This window comes from Taudactylus pleione, unplaced genomic scaffold (assembly GCF_031769625.1).
Source record: "Taudactylus pleione unplaced genomic scaffold, aTauple2 ptg000128l, whole genome shotgun sequence".
In the NCBI taxonomy this organism is placed as follows: domain Eukaryota; kingdom Metazoa; phylum Chordata; class Amphibia; order Anura; family Myobatrachidae; genus Taudactylus; species Taudactylus pleione.
In genome coordinates, this window is record NW_028284530.1 from 7982891 (window position 1) to 8006637 (window position 23747).

Below are 23747 nucleotides of genomic sequence, written 5' to 3' on the forward strand. Positions count from 1 at the left end.
GACAGAAGGGGGAAGAAACCAATCGCATATTTGAGAGAGGAGGGCTGCCTCATGATATCTGGTCAGATCAGGAGGTTGAGGCCTCCCTGGGGTTTAGAACGAACCATACGACTATAAGCCATTCTAGGGGCTTTACCCCTCCACACATAAGAAATCATCAAACGGCGCATCTGATGCAGTAATTTACATGGGATAGCATACGGAATGGCACAAAATAAATACATAAATTTTGGTAACAACATAATTTTGAACGCCGCTATACGACCCAACCAGGAAATCTCGTGGTTCATCTAGGCAGTGGCTAAAGAAGACAATTGAGTCAGGAGGGGAACATAATTTTCATTAAAGACAGCATTAATAGAGGTCGGTATATAAATTCTCAGATAGGATAGAGAAGAATTCTTCCAAATAAAAGGAAAGCGTCTCTTTAAGGAACATAATAAAAAAGGTGGAATATTAATGGGTAAAGCTTCAGTTTTCATAACATTTAATTTATAATAACATAGGCAAAAGCAGGGGGTGTTTCCATTTGCCTGGAAACCCCCCTCCCCAGCCAACACCATGACCACAATAGAAATAGTAATATAATAGAATGTTACTAGCGCTGCATGTTCTTCTCAGTATCACAAATGAAATAATTAGCACCACCTGTGGATCTTTTAAAATGTGTCAGCCAGTTATAAATATACCTGTGCACCAACTAGAAAATGTGGAAAACATGCACTGTTAGGGGTGCACTGCTATAGACCATCTATAGGGCTAATTATTAATACTGTATAATAATACACTATACAGTACATAAGGAGACCGATAAGTACATATATGTCCAGGGCAGTGCTAGGTTCTTCTGCCACTCCCCCAGACTCCCAAACTTGCTCCAATGCTCTGGAATTGTGCCCACATCTGACATAAAATCATTCAGCTCTAGCAGGATGGCCCTACTGCCACATTTAATGGTTTACTGTGATTGCTGGTCCTGTATATGCTGGGATTATGATACACAATACACTTTGTATGTAACATATTAAAGCTGGATAAGTGCTAATTATGCCCTCTTCATGGACAGGCCACACTCACTCTAAAATCAAGCATTTGGAAACCCCCTCTAGAAATCTTGCGTTTGCCACTGAATAAGAAGCTGTGCTGTAGCTGTCTAAAATAGTGTGGAGAGGTAACAATGAGATCTCCGGATCAGTTACAAACAACAAAACATAATCTGCGAACAGACATAATTTGTGAGAGGTGCCATAAATGGAGAGCCCTGGAAACTCAGATGATAGAAGGATTTTTTTGGGCAAGGGATTCTATGGCCAACACATATATTAATTTTGCAAAGGGGACACCCCTGTCTGGTGCCGTTGGAGATTGAGAAAGGTAAGGAAAGAAACCCGTTACTAAAATTGCAAACAGATGGGCCGGAATAAAGGGCATTAATGGACCAGAGAATGTCATCCTGGAATCCATATTTATACAAAACATGGCACATGTAGTCCTAGTGGAGCCGGTCAAATGGCTTTTCAGCATCAAGAGAGAGGAGGACGAATGGTAATTTATTGTACGACACCCATTCAACCAGATCTAGAACCCTTCGGGAATAATCGGGAGCCTGACGTCCATTAACAAAGCCCACCTGGTCAGGGTGTATCAATTGTGGGAGTAATGGATTCAAATGGTTAGCTATCTACTTAGCAAAATTTTTTACATCTGTGTTGAGAAGCGCAATAGGTCTATAGTGTTTACACTCAGAGGGGTCTTTACCAGATTTCGGAATGGTGACAATCTGTGCTTCTACCATTTCGGGTGGAAAGGAACCAATATCAGAAGCTTCTGTAAACAAATTTAGAAGAATCGGGGCAAGGGCTTCAGTAAATACAGAATAAAAAGAATTTGAAAAACTGTCAGGACCGGGGGCCTTGCCCTTGGGCTATTTCTGAATTGCTTCCTGAATTTCCTCCAAAGACCAGGGGGCATTCTGGGATGCCAGGCCATCCGCATCTAGAGAGGGAAAAGATAAATCATCTAAAAAGGAGGAGATAAAATTAGCCAAGGGTTGGGGAATTGAGAGATCATCACGTAAATTATATAATTTTGCATAATAATCTGAAAATAGATTAGCAATATCAAGGGGATTAAGGCGTTTCGAACCCGAGGGGTTTAGGAGACATTTAATTCTATTGCGAGCCTGATGCCCACAAAGCTTATATGCCAGAAGACGAGAGGCTTTATTACCAGCCTTATAAAATTTATGGTGGAGACAGGTAAAAGCCACTTGAATGCATGACAAAAAAGTTTTTGGAGCTGTGATCGCACCTCTTGAAGTTGTTTGCGTAATACTCTAGTAGGGCGGAGCTGATTCTGGGACTCCAAAGATGCAGGGTAGATTCCAAACCAATCTGTAATTCACGAGAGCGAGCCTTAAGTTGAGCTCCCTTTTGGATGGAGGTACCACGAAGGACCGCTTTTAAGGCACACCAGTGTGTGAAAACAGAGGTATCAATAGGAGAATTAGTCTGTACATATAACATAAGAGAATCAGTAAGAGCCTTCAGAGTCTCAGGATCTTTTAATTGGTACTCAGGAAGAGGCCAGTGATGGCCTATATGCCAAATCCATAAAACAGGTGCATGGTCAGACCAAGTGATCGGGAGGATTTTAACCTTTTTAGAGGATTCTTTTATCTAAAAGGACAAGATCTATTCTAGAATAGCTATTATGGACTAAAGAAAAAAGGTATAGTCTCTCTTGTCTGGTAGATGATTGCGCCAGGCATCATACAAATCGTACTCCGCTAGTAATTTCTTAAAGGCCAACGAGGGGCCTATGTCATGAGGGGAGGAGGGAAGGCCCTGAGATGAGGATCTGTCTATTTTGGGGTTGAGAACTAAATTAAAGTCACCCAGCAAAATAAGTGCTCCTTGCCAAACCTTAAATTTTTCCTCGAAAGTTTATCGTAAAAAGGGGACCTGACGGGAATTAGGGGCATAGAGAGAAACCACGGTGACAAGAGTCTCCTCAATTTTTCCGATTAGAATGAGGAACCTACCATTCCCATCTTCTATCTTCCAATGTAATACGAATGGGGTATTGACATGAAACAATATAGCAACACCATTATGTTTGAGTGGACCATTAGCAGTGTAGTATATGGGGTATCTAAGATCCTTAAATATGGGGGGAGCTGAGGATGAGAAAGGCGTCACCTGGAGAGCCACATTATTAGCCTTATGGTGATGGAAAGTGGAAAGGGCCAAGCATCTCTTATGTGGAGAATCAAGTCCTATGACATTTAGCGAGAGGACTTTAACCATTGGGCATATTAAGATAATGGAAAAGTGAGAATGTCTTAAATATACATGTCACACAGGAAAAGGGAAAGTTAGCTGCAGAAATACATAAAATTGGCAATATGCCTTTCACCACACGAAGTGGCAAGGAAAGGCCTAGGTCTTGGCCTTTATTTATGACTGGTGGTTCTGCCTCTTATGATGATGTTAGCCCTTCTCCCTGTAGACGTTTCAAAGAAATTACAATTATTAAGGCACAGGAACCAACTGTGCACTCAGAAATGTCACATATCCCTGAGGAGAGTCTAAGTGTGTCGGCAGGTGCCATGTGTGACCCTGACCTTTCCAAAACCGTACTCAAAGAGGAGCCTCCTTCCACATCTTGTGTGTCCTCTGCAGATGTGGGGATGAGCAGCACAAGTCAACATACTGACATAGAAATTGATGATGCTTTCATGGCAGTGCACCAGGATGAGGAGGATATTTGTGTAGGTAACGCTAATAAGGATGTTGATGATGAGGATGCTAATGATGAGGATGTTGTTGATGAGTATTTTGTTTGTGTAAATCAGGCCCCAGTGGAAACAGTTTTGCCCATGATAAGGAAAAGCCCATTCTCATGCCTGGGCATAAAACAAAAAAATCCACTTCTTATGTTTGTAATAATTTCTTCCCAAATCCAGACAACAAGAGTAAGTAGAGGTAGGGACCCTAACCATCTAGGAACCTCCTCCCTTTTACATCTTCTACAGCGCATCCATCAAAAGTGTTTGCAAAATTCAGAAACTCTGGCTAAAAAAGTAATAACAACAAGTCCAGCGTCAGCTAGCTCCCTTCTCTCTGCTAGATCCAAGCAACTGGCATCTTCACCACAAACACCTTCTTCAACAATATCCAAATTCAAAACCATAACACACAAGGACGGTTATGCCAATACCAAATTCACAAAAAGGAGATACAGATCCAAGACCAAAACACGGGGGTCTGCACACATTCCTAGTCCTAATATGGAAATAATGAAAAATAGGACCGTCCTATATAACATTATGTCCGTGGTAGGGTCAGAAGAGACTGAAATATATACATTCCTGTATTCATTCTCTTACACGGTGTGATGCAGGGGAGATGGGAAATGAATCAGTGAATTGCATGTACTTAGAATGCAGAAATGTGAATAGAAATATAAACTGATTTGGACAAGTACTGCAAGATGCCAAGGACAACATGTGCAATCAGTGATATGATTAATAAGAAATGTCATATTTAGTTGCTACCAGGCAAAATGTGACTTCTCATAAACAAAAATAAAATCATATATTTGTATATACATCACGTAGATTCCAGCATTGCCATGCAGTTTCATTTTACTAATGAGTCATTTACAAAGACTGCATGTTTCAGCAAAGCTTCAAGATAATTATATAAGCTATAGTCATTATTATATAAATTATATTTTTCTCACTGATCATCTCTCCAAGTCCTAAGGCGCATAGTGACCTACATTCTTCATATGACTTGACAACTATTCAGCAAATGACTGGAGCACTCATCAAACAGAAAGCTAAGACTCCCGCCTACTTCTTATATTAGGAAACTGTATGGTCATTTTAAACAACAGCAGGCAAATGTATTAGGAAACCTTTACATTGTGTTCAACATCTGCAGAAGCCTTGTGATAATAATCAAATAAATATACATTGAATTGAATATAATCACTCTGCATTTTATGTAACTGCTTATATTTATGGGAAAAATATATGGTATGTGTTACCCCTACTGTAAATGATAAGGATATTAAAAGTCACCAAAGCATCCTTCAGACAAAGTGCTTTCAATACAGGTCACTTAGAGGTCATGGTGACTTCTATTAGCCTTATTACACACGTTTCTGTCAGGCTGGGTACACACTTAAACGATATCGGGCCAGTTTGTAATTTCATGGCAATTAGTAATGACAAATATCGTTAAGTGTGTATGCTCGATTTGCGTGCTCCCGCAGTCGCATGTGATATCTTCTGGTTGGCCGTGCTGCACAGCCGACCAGAAGATATTGTGTACGATGCCAGGCTGCTGAATAAAGCATGACATCCTACATCGTGCCGTTGACCCCTGTATCGTGCGTGTGTATGCACTTGCCGATGCAGCGTTCTGTTGCCGATTGGATCGGCCGGTTGCACATCATTCTGTTCTGTAGCCGGCCTAGAGAATACTGAAGTGATGACATCAGAACTAACTAATTATAAACGGTAATATTAGATTAAACTAACTATTTATACCAGAGTTTTTGCATGTATTACCATCATATTAGTAGTAATTACCACTATTATTATTAATCACCAATAAATTACATCACTTATTTCTACAATACTGACATTACATATTAAATTTTTTTATCTATGACAATGCCTATTTGTGATAATTAAATATATGCATAATACGTAAAATTCTATTTGGTACATAATATATTTGTTATTTGTTCCATAAATGATTACTATTCAGATGTTAACCTCTTTTCCTCCTATCTCCTACTCCTCCATGGTTAACAGTCCATCCTGCCCGCCAATGGCTTTATATGAAGTTAATAGAGTGGGCAGATTCAGCAGACCTTATAGTTGAGCAAAAAACGGTGGCCCATTCTGCTTTAGACTTCAGGCTAGTATTACAGTAACAATGTGTAGTTATCAAAATTATTTCTGTGTTTCACACAGCTAGAAGAACCTGCAGTTATACACAGGTGAGCTAGAACGTTTGTCCCTCTTCATAGATGTACATATCCAATTCCTGCCATATTTTAATATTGTGAAGAAAACTTGTCATAAAGTCATTTTATGTTACTCATTTTGATAATAAATTACCTGGCTGTCGATCCCAAGCATCAGTAACATGGAGAAGAATAGAATAGCCCAGAGAGGTGAGACAGGTAGTTGTGTCACTGCTTCCGGATACGCTAAGAATGCTAATCCTGGTCCTGTAATGTAGGGAGAATAAGAGGTCTTACATTATTCGCTAGGTAAACAGAAATAGTTGTATGTGTGTATACATGTGTGTGCGTGTGTGCAGTGTACAATGTCAACAGTACTCACAGGGCACTGGGGTTCCTGGTGTGACTCTAATATGCTACAAAGACATCAAGCTACTTGACTCTTTCTCTCTCATTGGGGCCTATTCATCATAACTTAAAATTCCCTGGAGGTAATTAGGTTTAGAACTCGCATGGAGTTCTACCTAATTACCGGAGGAATTCATCATTCCTCCTCTCCATAACTATTTATTCTGAAAAGCTGTCATTTTTGCGATGACAGCATTTCGGGAAATAGATATTTTTCCCTCTCTACACTAACTTACCGCAGCTGGAATCTGTGCTGCGCATGCGCTGTTACATTCGTAAAACCAGCGCATGCGCAGCACTACGTATAGCTGCGGTAATTTTGTGGGCCTCCCTCACCCCTCCAAACTCCCCCACCGTCCCGCACTTACCTGGCCGCTGCAGCACCTCCGGCTCCGGTGACTGCTCTGACATGTGTTCTCCCAGCACACCACAGTACAGTTTAGAAAAAAAAAAGTTTGTTTTTTTTCTAAACTTTATTGTGTTCTGCTGGGAGAACACAGTGTCCGAGCAGCCACCGGAGCCAGAGGACAGACCAGAGCGCCATAGGAAGACGTTGGGGGACCTCACTACACCAGCTGGAAGCAGGTAAGTCTCACCTGCTATTCACCACCTCAGAGCGGCGGAGAGTAACTCCATCAAATTCCGAAAATACGTAATTTTTCGGTATTTGATGAATACCATAATTTCCATATCCCCATACTAATGTACTAATATATTGGGAGTGTGGAAATTAAGGCAGGGTGACTTAACCAGGAGTATCAATGATATCTCCTGAGTTAAGATACTTCATGAATACTAAAATAATGGTATTTAAGGAAAATGTTCTTAAAAACGTTATTTTAGTGTTGATGAATAGGCCCCATTGTGACTATGGGAGCGCCAGCATGGCCAGTTTACCACACATATGGGTTTTTTACATCAGGGATCATTGTGCAATGATCCCACAGTTTGGAAAGTATCCAATAACTCCTAAATAGCCCCGTCCCGGGAAGTAGGAAGGACTCAGATTTGTCACTAGGTTCATGGCACAGTTAGCTACAATACAAAAGGGGAGATGTATCAAATATTGGAGAGCGATAAAGTGTCATTTCATAGACTGTGCTAGATAGATGGCAGCTACAGCTGATTGGTTGCTTTGGGCAACTTCTCTACTTTATCTCTCTCCAAGGCTGGATACATCTCCCCCAGAATGTGGTGTAGGATTGCTATGGAAGGGTATCACAGATGTTATTCGGGCATCGGATCCAGTACGAGTGCATCATGATCACCCTCTCCAAAACTTGACTGCCTGTTTATTTATTTCCTTAAATAAAGAACCATAACCCCATATTCCTACGGTGGCATTTTCTCTCTTCAGCTCTAGAGAACATAGTAAATGTTACACCTGCAAAAACAACAATAATATTTGTACCTGATGCTGCTACTTGTGCAATCGGTCTTTTAGTCACATGTGCCATGAATCCAACAATAGAAAAGATGACAAAACCGGCAAACATACTTGTGCCAGAATTAATGCAACAGACGATGATTGAGTCTCTAGAAAATAGAAAATCGGGGTTTACTACAAGCACAATACAGTGAAGTATATTAATGTGATGCAGAAAACTGTATGACACCTCAGTAGATTATTAATCTGCATTTCAGTTAAGCAATAAACTGTAGGGTTTGCTGTGAATAATACTGAATATCTGTAAACATTTCAACATACTGATCATTTGTTTCCATTCTCCTATATTGCTCTCTGCCCCGTACCATTTGGAAATGACTAGATGTGATGAAGATATACAGTATTTGCACTTGTGTGATTATAAGCCAAACCAATCATTTTCATGGTGTGCTTGAATAAGGCGGAGATGTGCGCTTCTATTTTCCAGAAATGCGAACACACCCGAACTTAGGGGTTCCAAGTCAAATTGAGTTCCAGTTCGCAATCACTTTGGGATTCCGAGTGGGACTAAGGACCTTATTCAGAGTCGGTCACGAGCGCTGAGCGCTCACAACCGACTCAATGTTGGTCCACAGGGCATGCGCACAACGGAGTCCGCTACGTCGTGCACATGCGCGAGCCCCCGCTAACGACGGGTGATCCGTCGTTAGCTGGCTCGAAGCAGACGGAGCGAGCTGTCGATGTTGATTGACAGTTCGCTTCGTTTGCTGGGCGGGTAGGGGGCGTGCCTGCCCAAACGGAGGCGTTCCCGCCGGAAGGCTAGCCGTTTGGGGGCGGCCCCACTGACATCATCAGTGATGTTAGTGGGGAGCTTCCTGCTGAAACACAGCAGGAAGCTCCCTGGGGCTTAAGGTTGATGAGACCCTACCCTAGGGTCTCGTCGTAAGCCCCGATGGTCGCGATGGTCCTGACCATCGTGACCATCTCCCTTAGCGGTCGTTAGAGCTGAGGGTGTTAACCAACAGCCTAACGACCGACATGGAGGCGGACGATCAGGATGCAAGCGGCCGCCCTGTTTCTGAACGACTGCTTGCATCCTACGACCGCCTCTGAATGAGGCCCTAAGTCCTGGCTCAGGTCAGCTGTCAGTTCGGAACTCAGATTTAAAAAACGAACTCGGGTTTTGGAGTGCATGTAAACGGGTACAAATTACACATGATTTTAGCTGTTTTTATCAATTTTGAATCGATTTTTAAGGAATCCAAAACCTAACCAAAACCAAATCTGAACCAAAACACTTGAGGGTGGTTTTGCCAAAACCAAAACACAATGATGAATTAGAACCAAAACCAAACCACTGAGATACGCGCATATCTCTAGTATAAGGCACATATTTGTATGAAATATTGTTCTCTTGCTCATCTGCTTGTCCCCAGGTTTGAAGCGGGCAATGATGCAAAACTCTGTAGCCAATCAGGTCATCAGAATGCTCACAGAAGCACAGATTATGGCAGGAAATTATTTTACTTATCCTGTTGGATGTGGTGACCTGTCTACTTGTGTTGTTAGGTTATGGAGGGCAGCTGTGTAATAATGTGAGAAGGGGAATTGAGACAAGCAACAAGCCACAGACTGAGGGTACTGTAATATAGTAGAAGAAGCAGCATTACTGTATGTAATGATGTGAGGATCCTGCCAAATAACTGCAACATCAAATGCACCTTTGTATGTAATGTGAAGGTATTTATCTTGTTCTGTCTCAGGGACAGTTATGATATCAAAGTACAAATACCAGACATTTATGTTATTCTTATGTAGATGAGTTCCAAAGTTAATGACTGTATAACTATTGACTTGCCTGTAAACATTATTGTGGAATGGGTTGTAACTTCCAAGAGCAATTAACGATCCAAGTCCCAAGCCATAAGAGAAGAAGATTTGGGTTGCAGCATCCAGCCACACCTGCACCCAAAACGAAAGCCTTTGTTACAATCACTGTGAATTAGAGCTGAGAAAACACACAGCACAATAGGATTTCCTCCTTACCTCCGAATCAGATAGCTTGCTGAAGTCTGGAGTGATATAAAATAAAATTCCTTCTACTGCTCCGGGCAGTGTCACCCCACGGAAAAATAAAACAACCAACATGATGTACGGGTAAGTGGCCGAGAAATAGACCACCTGAGGAGAGACAAAAATACTGTATGTTACATAAATTGTCTTTATTTTGCTTTTGTAAATAATATTTATTGTAGCTTCTATACTACTGTTTATTATGATGCTTATCTCTGTCCGGCCACTTAGTAAAATAAAGAAGGAACATATGTAAAAGAGGTACATTTATTGCATTGTTAGTATTTTGCTGCCCAGAAATGCCCATTTCACGGACAGAGAGAAGTGGCTACGTACAGTATAGTGCAAATTGTCCACTCCCGTATCCTCCAATAAGGTGCAAGGAGCAGTGCAGGTGTAGTCTGCAAATTATCCCAGGGTGCATCCGCTTTTGCACTTAAGTCCAACTCACAATTAGGCCCAGAATGTGCAGACTTCACTATCTTTTGCTGGTGTTGTAGAACCGGTGCTGTTGCCAGCAGAGGTGTCACTGGGTCTGGTGACACCCAGTGTGCACTCTGGATACTCCAAATACCCGCCGAAAGGGGGTGTTGTCTAAAGAAAGGGGTGTGGCCTTGTGGGGGATCCCAATAACATCACTCCGGAGATGCTTGGCTGCCCCCGGAGACCGGGCAGTTTGCACTGTCGTTACTCTTCTATGACAGGAGCCGGGTGATGCAGGAGAATGTCACACTGAAGAACTCGGCTCGAACCACCCCACATGACAGCCCATTTGAGAAGCCAATGAAGGTAGAGTATTTCATCTTCCAGATCTACAGAATACTATACTAAGGGGGTGATTCAGCTTTGCATGCAAGTGCAATGCTGAACACAGATTCCCGATAGTCGGGAATCTGCGCGTGCGCAGGACCTGTTCTGCGTATTTGGAAGCAGAGCGACAGCAGACTGTCAGTGATTGACAGACTGCTGCAGTTTGGGGGAGGCGAAAGCCTCCGTTTTCGGTGTGTTGCCGCCGTTGGGTGGGAGGGAAAAGTCAGACAGCGATTTCCTCACCTCTTTTGGTCATCTGCGATGGCTGGCCTGTGTGACCCAATGGTCACTCAGCCAGCCAAGGGTTACACAGATGATCCATTGCTGCATCCGTGGATGCAGCTCAGATCATTAATGCATGCAGGAGGCATGACGCCTCCAGCTGTATTAACATAATAGCAAGGACGGAGTGCTGTGTATTATAATAAACAGGATTAAGTCAGTGAAGATTAGAAGATTATCTTTACAATGATACAAGCACATACGGTACTACAAAACATTTAAATGTCTGACTGTGACATGTGGTTTAGAGTCTGAATCCCCTGTAGGGTGATCTGTGATATGTGTATTTTAAAACAGAGAATGATGTAACTTCTATGTTGTTTTAATTTAATTATATTTGTATTATAAGAATATATATTAGGAAGTAGGAGGGGTAAGTATACGAAGCACAACGGACCTTGGGAAGGAAAAAACCATGGCCACTGCATTGTAGCCAGGGCCGGTTCTCCCGTTACGCATGGTACGCAGCTGCGTAAGGCGCCACATAGTGAAGGGCGCTTCAGCTGCGTACCATGCGGGCCGCGGGCAGACTGTGTCTCTGTGACACAGCTGCACCGCGTGTGTAGCGCTGACCTGACGGAGTTCGATCAGCGCAACACAGCACAAACACACAGTCGCCGGCTACGGCAGCTGTGTGTTTGCTTTAGCAGCTGATGAGAGTCAGACAAACTCTCATTGGCTGCTGCCCCCACTGCCAGAGCCGGACATCTTCCGGCTCCCGCAGTAGGTAATGGGAGTGACGTCATGATGTGACGTCACTCCCATAATGCAAAGCGGCGGCGGAGGAGCTGATATCGGCGGTGGGACCAGGAGCAGGAGCGGGTTTCAGGTAAGTGGTTTTTTTCATTATTTTTATTACGTCTCTACTGCGGGGGGGAGGGAAGGTGGATTACTACTGGGGGCACCACAAGGGGGGATTACTACTGGGGGGCACCACAAGGGGGGATTACTACTCTGGGCACCACAAGGGGGGAGGACTACTACTGGGGGCACCACAAGGGGGGGGCTATTACTGGGAGCACTACAGGGGGGGTATTACTGGGTCACTACAAGGGGGGGCTACTACTGGGAGCACTACAGGGGGGGGCTACTACAGGGGGCACTACAAGGGGAGATTACTACTGGGGGCACTACAGGGGGGGCCACTACAGGGGGGATTACTAGGGGGGAATACTACTGGGGGCACTACAGGGGGGGAATACTACTGGGGGCACTACAGGGGGGGGGAATACTACTGGGGCACTACAGGGGGGGGGCACTACAGGGGGGGGATTACTAGGGGGGGAATACTACTGGGGGCACTACAGGGGGGGAATACTACTGGGGGCAGTACAGGGGGGGAATACTACTGGGGGTACTACAGGGGGGAATACTACTGGGGGCACTACAAGGGGGGGAATACTACTGGAGGCACTACAAGAGGGGGGACTACTACTAGAGGTAATACAAGGGGGGGACCACTACTGGGGGCACTATATAAAGCCAGTGCATAGGGGGTACCACTACTGGGGGCTCTGCATAGGGGGACTACTACTGGGGGCACTATATAAGGGGAATACTACTGTGGGCACAAGGGGTACTGCACAGGGGGGACCACTACCGGGGGCACTGTAAAAGGGGCACTGCATAGGGGGTACCACTACTGGGGGCACTGCGTAGGGGGACTACTACTGGGGGCACTATATAAGGGGAAGACCACTGGGGGCACAAGGGGCACTGCACAGGGGGGACCACTACCGGTGGCACTGTAAAAGGGGCACTGCATAGGGGGGTGCCAAAAAATATACTCGCTTACCAAAAAATTTGGGCTAGGGCCGGCCCTGATTGTAGCACTCCGTATATAGATTCAGAGACTCAGCCGCACACAGATATACAAGTATTGCATATCAAAATTATCAGCGCAGTCTCCTGGTGCATCCTTGTACATCACCTTGTGACTAAGATGCATTTTCAGCAAGAAAAGACACCTGGCGCTAGCAGAGCTGAATGGGACCCGGCTTGCTGAGAGGGGCTGTTTAGTGCGACTGCAGCAATACCATATGAGGACACATCTGTAGTCCCAGTTCGGCCGTGATGTGAAGCTCGACTGACCAAATCCAAAGACATACTGCATGCTACTGGTAAATTGGGATGTATACAGCATCTTAAATTTGCTATTTTTCGGTGTCTTTTTTAGCGCCAATTGTGTTCAATATGCATCCAACTCAGGATCAAGCCTTAATTGTTTATTTTCCTAGCAACCAATATCCTGTTGTTTCATGATTATTGAGATATACTGTAATAAGGTTACAAATATTTTTAGTGAAATTGTCATGAAAGGGAAATATGTAAGTGGTAGCTTTTATAGATGAAAATAATGGGGTGACATAGTTTTTTGTTTCAAAACAATGGAAAGACTACGTACATCTCATTCTCAAGCACACTGTTCTTGGTTATCAAACCAACTTAAAATTAAATTTAATTGAACTTAAAATGGAAACAAACAGTTCTCTTAGATGCACATTACATGACATTACCTTTCCTGTCCAACCAACTCCTTTCCAGATACAGAAATAAACCAGCACCCAGGCAATAGCCAGGGTAATGGCTAACGGCCATCTGATTTGACCTGGCTTCTCCAGACCATCTGTCATCTGGTGCATGTTACGCCTGACAAATAAGAACAAAAGTATATTTAGCCATTACAAGTTGTACACTGAAGTCACAGAAAGGAAATGGACCTTTTGGAAGCCACTTGTAGTAGATAATGTTACTGTACAATTCTATTATATTGTGCTAGGGATAAAAGATGAGAACTGAAAAAAAAATGTTTATAAACATTATCCACCCCTTCCCCCAATCGCTGCTACCTATGTTTAATATTTGAGATCCTGGTACTGGGGGTCTGATTCTGAGAGGGATGGAATTGCAGAGCCACACACAAGCGGGTGTGCAATTTCGTCCATCTAAAATGCAAATGAAGCAGGAGGTGTCAGACACCTCCTTGCTGCATTTGCCATCCCAGCGCTATGACCAAGGTCGCAGCCTGGGATCACCATCACACTTTAGGCAGGCTGCGGGAGCTGAAGCTTCCCGCAGCCTGGTCAGGTAGTGGTCACTTGAGAGGCCAGGAATCTGATGCTGATGCAGACTCTGACCTCGTCCCTCCTGGAAAATGGGGGCGACATGCCCCTGTTTCCGGGAACGGTGACTGGTCACGCCCCCGCTCTGCCCCAGTGGCCTCACAAGTAGGGTGCAGGGGGTGCGGGCCGCACCCAGGTGTCACACGCCGAGGAGTGATACCAAGGTGCAGACTCCCCCTCAGTGACAGGAGTTGGGTGCTGCACTGTATAATAAGTGCAGCACTCGGCTCCTGACAACTGTGAGGGAGCCAACCGGCACTGCACACAGGGCAGTCCGCACCCCCCCTGCCCCCCAGTAATAACGGGCCATGGGGGTTCGCCCACGAGGTCATGCCCCTCCTTGCATGGCCACGCCCATATCCACGATACCACGCCCCCTTTTTGGTGACGCGCGCATATCATCTCTCCCCACACCAGGTGACACCGCGGGGAGGGATACCACTGCTCTGCCCCCAAATGATTGACATACTGCTGCTTGGGGAGGTCTGTGAGCGTGATCACAGGACCCATTCTGCACATGTGCAGAATGGATCCTGCGTATGCGCTGACCCAGAAACATTGGAGATGTATGCTATCGGTTAGCGTACATCTCTGAATCAGGCCCCGGGTCTGTACGCCACAGTCCAGTTGTCAGTCTTTGAGGAAAGATGTAAGGTTGATTGGGAAGAGTATTAGGGTCCATGACTACTGAAGTAAAGGTCAGAAGAAGAATAAATAGTTGTTAGGAAGAATATGTAGTAGAAAAGGTTATTTCTTTTAGCACTCAATAACTTTGACATATGACATTTGACTGTGGGTGCAAAGGTAATTATGGTAATCACATGACACTGAGCAAGTTGTAAGTCATTAATTACAGCTTGAATCAAGGAAATGAAAAACTCAAATATAATAATAATAATAATAATAATAATAATAATAATAATAATAATCATTTATAATTAAATATTATTTATATTTTTAAAGTGCCAACATTTTACAGGGTGCGGGAACATGAATACAAACAAATGCCATGAAATAGAAGGTAAAGATTACCCTGCCCAATTGAGCTTACAAGTTATGTAAACTCCATATCTATCCTTAAGATAATTACGTTTTATTTATTATAACACCTGCAATAATTATGATTTTTAAACTTTTACATTTGCCCTCATCTCTCAAATTTGCTTCCAACTGCTTGCTGAATGGACAGATCCCGACAGAGCATATTTCTTTGTTTAAAATACATTATAACCAATTACAGGTTCATTGTTACAGATTAGGTGCATATGATTCACCATGATAACAATATCGTAACTCTACTTGTAACATTTGAGTCAGCCACAGGACCAGCTATTTGGATAAAACGGTCAGCAGGGACCAGGGAGAGGAAATTGAATGACCCACTTGTAGAGAGACATGTGCATGCAGGAAGCCTTCAGTTAACATGTGATAACAGTAATAGTGATAAAGACACGGGTACAGCTGAGGGACTAAGAGGATCTCTCTCCCTAATTCACAGATGAAAAGAACTCATTCTGTCAGAAATAACAAAAAGTGAAGCCATGTGACTGTAGAAAGAAGAAAAGCCTATTAAATCTGTCACCTGAACTCACATGTGGATATAGCACTTTGGAGAGGACTCCTGCTGACATATTATTTTACATTAATGTATTACTGTATTGGCAAAAACAGCCATAATTGATATTTGTTCGCAATGCTAAAATACATCTATTAAATCTAAGTAAAGTTTATATTTGAAGTTGCTGCATATACAATATAAAGTGTTACTGATATAAGAAATATACATAAAATAACTGAAATATTTATAGACGGGATGTAGTCTGGAAGCCGACAGTCTAAATACCGACCGCCGGCTTCCAAATCTAGACAAAAAAGAAAAACAAATAGGTGCGCTATCTGTTCAGTTGCTGTCTTAATATAAAAACCTGCAGCTGACACCAGAGGGGCTTCTGCATTAACCCTCAAAATGTGGAAAAAAGAGAAAATTGAGATATCTGCACTGGTGATATGACTCCTTGTTTATATAAAATTTTTTTGTAATTTATTCGATAGTGAACTGCAGTTCAATATAACATACACACATATAACAAATAATTAGAAAATGTTGCCATAAATAATGCTAACAACCAAATAAATAGAATGGTTGTTGCAAATGGATAGTATCCAATGGTTCCCAAGGGCTAACATGTAGCCAATAAACACAGTCCAGCAAATGGCAATTTTTGTTGCTATAAGAAGGCCCAAGATAGGGAATAAAATTCATTCTATTCAATGTCACAAATCGCTCACATCCCAATGTATAAAGTCCAGTGACTAAAATTCCTAACCCAAGGGCTCGCAGGAGATATATGGAGCAGCAGTGGTGTATGATAGAGTCACACCGTTCAGGCGACTCCTGCCCGTAATGGGATGGATGGAGGGTTAGGGTTAGGGGGTAGAATTAGATTAGTTTATACTTTATACTTACCTTTAGGCGGATCAGGATTTCCTCCTTTGTCGGGCAGCCGCTGTCGGGATTTGAACCGCTGGCCATGCGGCCAGCGGTAATACATATCACACCCTTATAGACAACTAAATATGTTCATTACAGCTCTCTGCAGCAGAGTAATAAGGTATTTGAGGGGGTTTCTCTATCTTGCACAATCTTGAACCAGCAGAGTATATACAACAGTCTTTCAGGAACCTACTGTTCTGGTTTATAGAGACTTAATATAGGAGTACGGCTAGTGATTTCACGGCAGCTGAACTGCTCAAATTTCAGCAAATTGACCTGTATCAGATTCAAGGGCATACATAGGAATTAAGGGTGCAAAACATTTTGAAGAAGCCCCACTCTCTCTTCATCTCCCCACACAACATCACTCTATGCCAGTGTTTCCCAAACTCATTCCTCAGGGAGCACTAACAGTGCATGTTTTCCATGTCTCTTCAGAGAATCACAAGTGAAATAATTAGTATCACTTGTGGATCTTTTAAAATGTGTCAGCCAGTAATGACTACACCTGTGCACTAATTAGGAAAAATGAAAACTACGCACTGTTACTGCTCCCAGAGGAATGAGTTCGGGAAACACTGCTCTATGCCACCCACGTTATAAGCCTAGGCAACTCTGCTCTTAAATGCTGTTTTCTCGCATAAGGCAGGTGGTACAATCCCTGAATACCTGACACATGACCATGGATTCATTCTGTGAATGCTGTTGGCAGTGTTAGCAGAGGAGAGCAGTGCTTGTGTATCAGAAATTTAGCAATTATGCTGCCTAACATGTTCAAAAACATTGGGACTGGGGTTATAAGTGGCAACCCATTTCTGAGCAAGGCATATGAGCTTACACACTCAGAAAAGGGGCGTATCCATGTATCACAGGAGCTTAGGGCCTAATTCAGACCCGCTCGCGAGCGAAGGACGCTCGCAAGTGGGTCAATGGTGCCCTAATGCGCATGTGCACGATGGAGGGAGCTCCGTCGTGCGCATGCGTGAGACCCGGCGAGCGACGGAGAATCCGTTGCTCGGGGTCTCGCACCAAAGGGGGCGTGCTGTCGATGGTGAGTGACAGCACGCCCCCTTTGGTGGGCATGCCGGGGGCGTGGCTGCCAGACGGAGGCGTTCCCATGGGAACGCCTACCGTCTGAGTCCGTCCCCACTGACATCAGTAGTGATGTCAGTGGGAGTGATTTTGGCTCTGATAGAGCCAAAATCACTCCTGGGCTTGCGGCAGCGAGACCCTACTGCAGGGTCTCGGCCCAAGCCCGATGGTCGCGATGGTCTTCACCATCGCGACCATCATCATGGACGCTCGCTATAGCTGTGGGTGGTAACCCACAGCTATGCGAGCGTCCAAGAGGCCGCTCCATTTTTAGGTAGGAGGGCTCTGATTCAGAGCGAGCGCTCTGGTCAGAGCGTCCGGCTCTGAATCAGGCCCTTAGTTTGAGACATAGGGCACACTGCCTCGGGGCACACCCTGTCGGTCGAGCCGACACAGCAGGCCCAACTAATCTGAAGATTATTTTAATGATAAAACATACATTAAATGAAGAGCCACATCTCTATGCAATATTTCCTAATATATGTATTATTGTCACTGGGATGCAATACTTGTATCTAAGAAAATGTGGTTATTGAGTCTTACAGTATGTGGGGTACTGACCACACCGCCAACCGAGCTACCAATTTGATAAAATATACACACTTACCAATCAGCCGCTTGATATGTATGACCAGACATCACAACTGGATGGGTATTTAAATGTGCTCGCCCAGTTGTGATGTCATTGTTGGCAGGTCCTACGGACAGCATAATGTATGGGTCAGTCAGTCACCTGTACACACCGGCAAAATCTGCAAGATATCTCGCATCTGCCGTGCTGCAGTGACGTGCGGTGAGGTCATAGGCTGGGGAGGCACACATGGAGAAGGGTCTGAGTGCTGACAGCCTGTCTCACCTCCTACTCACTGTAACTCTCCCATCACTACACTAAGCTTCAGTGTCCATTGATTCTCCTACCTGCATCACTGTGTTTACTCAGAGGCATGCCTCTGTTATCTCTCTTTCTGTGCAGCTTACTGCCCATGGTGTGGCTCCGTCCCCAGCTCTGCAAGCAGTGTCTGACTAAGAAGTGAGGCTGAGCTGTTGCTGCTGAGTATTAACTATAAAAATAATTTCAATAAACAAAGAAGATGTTTATAAGTTCTAAATATATTCTTTGTATTATTCTAATAATTTTTATAACAAATCTCAGGAGTATAGAGCCTCCCCTGCCTACCCTGCCTACACATCCCGGCCATATATCTGTTCACAGATATATTGTGTGAGCACACGAGCTGATGCAAAGTGTGTACCCAGCATTAGTGTATAAATGTATAGCAAACCTTTTTAAAAGACTATTTATGTACTGTTAATATGATTGTAAATTCCACATGTAGAAAATCTGCTGTGGTATGTATGGGAGTAATATATAATGATGGTTATAATATCAGGGACACATATGAATTTCACAGGTTCTGTGGCTAAATAAACTCAGATGAAGTGTAGACTTGAAGTGTAATCTTGAAATTATCCATCCACAGAACCTGCGAAATTCATTTGTATCTTATGTCTCCCTGATATTATATCAACAGTGGACTAAGGGCCTGATTCAGACCCACTCGCGAGCGGCTGTCCGCTCGCAAGTGGGTCGATGTTATGCACTGAGCATGCGCACGACGGAGGGAGCTCCGTCGTGCGCATGCGCCAGACGCGACGAGCGAAGGAAAGTCCTTCGCTCGTTGTGTCCGATCAAAGGGGGTGTGCTGTCAATGTTGATTGACAGCACGCCCCCTTTGGTGGGCGTGCCGGGGGCGTGCCTCCCTGATGGGGGCGTTCCCACGGGAACGCCTCCCGTCAGAAGCCGGCCCACTGACATCACTAGTGATGTCAGTGGGAGTGATTTTGGCTCTGATAGAGCCAAAATCACTCCGGAGCTTGCGGTTGAAAACCTCAACCGCAGGCTCCGGCTCGCAATTTCGATGGTCGCGATGGTCTCGACCATCGCGGCCATCACAAAGCACGCTCGTATAGCCTGTGGGTGGTGACCCACAGCTATACGAGCGTCCAGGAGGACGCTCCATGAAAATGGAGCCCGGCCCTCATTCAGAGCGTGCGCTCTGCTCAGAGCGTACGGCTCTGAATGAGGGCCTAAGGGCCTGTGCCCTGCTGATCGCTGATTTCCAATTATTGGGAATGCGTGCGCAGGACCCGTTCAGTGCATGTGTCAGTCACCTCCTGCTGAATTAGCATTTTAGCAAGAACACAATTGCAAAACTGCTTGCGTGCGGCTTTGCAATTCCGTCCTCTGCTGAATCACCCCCAAAAGCAACAAGTTTAATCTGTGCAGAAAAAGAATATTATTTAGTAAACTGAAAACTGCCTTTGTGAGTATTTAATTAAGGAGATTAGTTATTAAATGGGGACGTAGTTTGTAAGCAATGTGATGTCGAGCACTCTAGGTCGACACGTTACTAATGTTCCATTGTAACTGTGGGCCTGATTCAGCTTGGATCGCCGTTACTAATACGCACGCAATCGGCTGATTGTTGCGTACTGCGCATGTGTATGCATTGCAGTGCACTTGCGCAAACTGGCCATTACGATCGGGACTACGATCGAAATGACTACGCAGACCCATCGCAGAGTGATTGACAGGAAGTGCTGTTTGTGGGTGATCGGCCAAACGCAGGTGTGCTAGTGCTTTTAACACCATTGCAGGGACGTGCATAAATCTACTGCGATGGTGTGTGTGGAAGTTAGCAATTTCTGAGTAAGGTCAGGGCTTGAGCAAGTGTGCATGAGGCAGCGATGGTACTTGATTGTACCAATGTTTTTTCAGTCTTGCTAAACATTAGGGTTGAGGGTAAAGTAAGATGGGCGCCCTTATGTAGTGCTGCATCGGCATAGAGATTGCAATGGATTAGTATACTATCGCCGTTGAACTATGTGCATAATTGCTACTGCATTCGCAGTTGCATTCCTTAGTGAATCAGGCCCTGTGTCAGCAATATAGGTTTAAACATGATCCTTTACCAAAATATTTAAACTTATACAGATGACACTGTAAGGGGTAAATTTACTAAGATTCGAGATGGTCCAGATTTTCAATGAGATTAATCTTGCTAGAACTCGCCAAAACTCGGGTGATTTAATCACTTTTTATCTCTCAAATTTACCAACAGGCGATTTGAGGTAAATCGAGTTGGCCGATGGTGAAGCAGAACGAGATATTTCTCCCGGGTATTCAGGGTTTTCTCTCTGCAAATCTCTCCCGAGCTAGCAGTCTGCACATATTAGTGAGATATGTGCAGGCTGCTTGTGTGTTAGTCCTGTAAAAAACGGGTTAAGTTCTTAAATAGAATTGACATGGGGTCCCCCCCAAAAGCATAACCAGCCCTGGACTTGTTAGCCTGTCCCGGTACCTAAAATTATTGGGAACAAAACGATTAGGGTTCCACTGTAAGGGCCAGTCCTTGTTTTAAATATAGGGGGAAAAATGTTCTTAGGGGTCTCCCTATATTTAAAACCAGCACCAGACCCAAAACCACTGGGGTGTAATGCCACAGCCAGGAGACGCTATTACCAGGTCTCCAGGGCCAAAGCATTATCACCCCAAGCTGCTCAGACCAAGCCGGGGATCTCAGGGGAGGTGGGGACCCCTTAAAAAAAGGGGTCCCCCCTTTTCTGAACCCCAGGCTTGGTCTGAAGCCCGGGGCTCTTCCCTGAACCACTGGATCGGTGGGTACGGGGGTAATAAAATGTTAATTAGTATTAAACTATTGTACTTTACAGTGGAACTGCAGGAGCCAGCATGCCTGCCCTTTGTCATATGTGGAACTACAAGTGCCAGCAGGCGGCCAGCACCCCCACACCCACTGTAAAATAAATAGTTAAATAAAGACAGTACACACACACCGTATAGAATACAAGTTTATTACATACACCTATCTCATTCATACATACTTACCTTCTACCAGATGTTTCTGTCCCCGTAGAATCCAATGGGAGGACCTGCAACAAAGATCCTATACTCACCTGATCCTTGCGCTGGTCTCCATAGAATCCAGGGGGTCTTTGCAAAACAATAACACGCTTACCCGAAACCAAATGAACTAGTATTGGTATGTGTCTTGTCACACATACCAATAGTACGTGAATGCCAGCTGACGAGACGTCACAGGGTTTCCCATGTCCCGCCAGCCAATCAGAGGCCGCTTCACATATAGCGGCCTCTCATTGGCTGGGGTACACGTGGGCAGGGCAGTTTCTAGGGTCTGAGGCTCCCTGTGCGAGCAGTCAAAATGCGCCCCTCCCCAAGAAGCAGCAATATTGCGTAGTGGGCGTGGCCTCATTGTGAGGAGGTGTGGTATCACAGTAAGGGAGCGTGGTCTCGAAAGACCACAGAATGTCAGCCACTGTGACCACTGAGCCCAGGGGTGGCTAAACTTTAAGAGGCAAAGCGCTGAAAAATATATGTAGTTAAATGAAAGTCTGGCAGCATGCGCGCACCGGAGGCGCGCGCTCAAAAAATGGGGTATGGCCTAGCTGTCACAAGCCCACGTCACTTTTGTGTGTGCATGCCTTTGGTGTGACATTTGCAGGCGTATGATCTTGTATCACACCCGTTTTTAGTCACGTTGGGTGCAAGCCCAGTACATTGAAAATACAAGCCAGATCCACATAAAAAACACTGAAATAAGCCAGGTCCACATAAAATACACTGAAATAAGCCAGGTCCACATAAAATACACTGAAATAAGCCAGGTCCACATAAAATACACTGAAATAAGCCAGGTCCACATAAAATACACTGAAATAAGCCAGGTCCGCATAAAATATATTGAAAAAGCCAGAGCCACATAAACTACGTTTTAAAACCACATCCACCTCAAATACATTATTAAATCCAGAACCACATAAAACACATTGAAAAAACAAGATTCACATAATACACACTTCATTCCAGCCCGACAACTGACATTACACACTCATATACATTAATCATCATGCTGCACCCCCCCAATTGATATTACACATGCTGCACCCCCCCAATTGATATTACACATGCTGCAACCCCCCCCGAGGGCCCAGCATATACATTACTCATCATGCTGCACCCCCGCCCTCCCTATTGATATTACACATGCTGCACCCCCACCCCCCCTATTCATAGGCAAACACAGGGGGGGTTTCCGTCTGCCTAAAAACCCCCCTCCCCAGCACACACCATGACCACAATAGAAATACTAATATAATAGAATGTTACTAGCGCTGCATGTTCTTCTCAGTATCACAAATGAAATGATTAGCACCGCCTGTGGATCTTTTAAAATGTGTCAACCAGTAATAAATATATTATACATGTGCACTAACTAGGATATGTGGAAAACATGCACTGTTAGGGTTGCACTGCTATAGATCATCAATAGGGTTAATTATTAATACTGTATAATAATACACTATCCAGGACATAAGGAGACCAATATGTACATATATATATGTCCAGGGCAGTGCTAAGTTCTTCTGCCGCTCCCCCAGACTCCCGGACTTGCCCCGATGCTCTGGAATGATGCCCACATCTGAAGAAAAACATCCTGCTCAGACAGGATGGACCTACTGCCACATCGAATGGTTTACTGTGATCGCTGGTCCTGTATATGCTAGAATTATGCAACACAATATACTTTGTATGTAACATATTAAAGCTGGATAAGTACTAATTCTGCCCACTTCATGGACTGGCCACACTCACTCTAAAATCAAGCATTTGGAAACCCCCCTCTAGAAATCCTGCGTTTGCCACTGCTACTGATATTACATATGCTGCACTCCCGCCCCCCCTATTGATATTACACATGCTGCACCCCCGCCCACCCTATTGATATTACACATGCTGCACCCCTGCCCCCCCAATTGATATTACACATGCTGCACTGCACCCCCCGAAATGACATAGCACATGCTGTGCACCCCACCAGGCCCCAAACATGCTGCTGCAGGCAGTCTGCATAACTGACAGTGACATTTGCACCACGCTGCACGCACTTCCCCTTCCCCCCGCAGAGGTACAGTTTAGTTACCTGGAACAGGTAAGTTGGAACATGGTGAAGCTGCTGCTGTGCACTTGCCGCGCTTCCATCCCATGCCCAGTCAG

At 44.4% G+C, this 23747-nt stretch overlaps 1 protein-coding gene across 1 annotated transcript in view; it reads right to left on the reverse strand.

The window, feature by feature from the left end:
- The window catches only part of SLC6A1 (solute carrier family 6 member 1), a 202994-nt gene that overhangs the window by 36122 nt on the left and 143125 nt on the right, over nt 1-23747 (reverse strand). Inside the window, exons 6-10 of the mRNA XM_088472723.1 lie at nt 13462-13594; nt 9827-9961; nt 9639-9742; nt 7805-7929; nt 6140-6252 (exon numbers count right to left, since the gene is read on the reverse strand). Coding sequence (XP_088328849.1) covers nt 6140-6252; nt 7805-7929; nt 9639-9742; nt 9827-9961; nt 13462-13594 — 610 coding nt within the window. The remainder of the gene's footprint in view (nt 1-6139; nt 6253-7804; nt 7930-9638; nt 9743-9826; nt 9962-13461; nt 13595-23747) is intronic.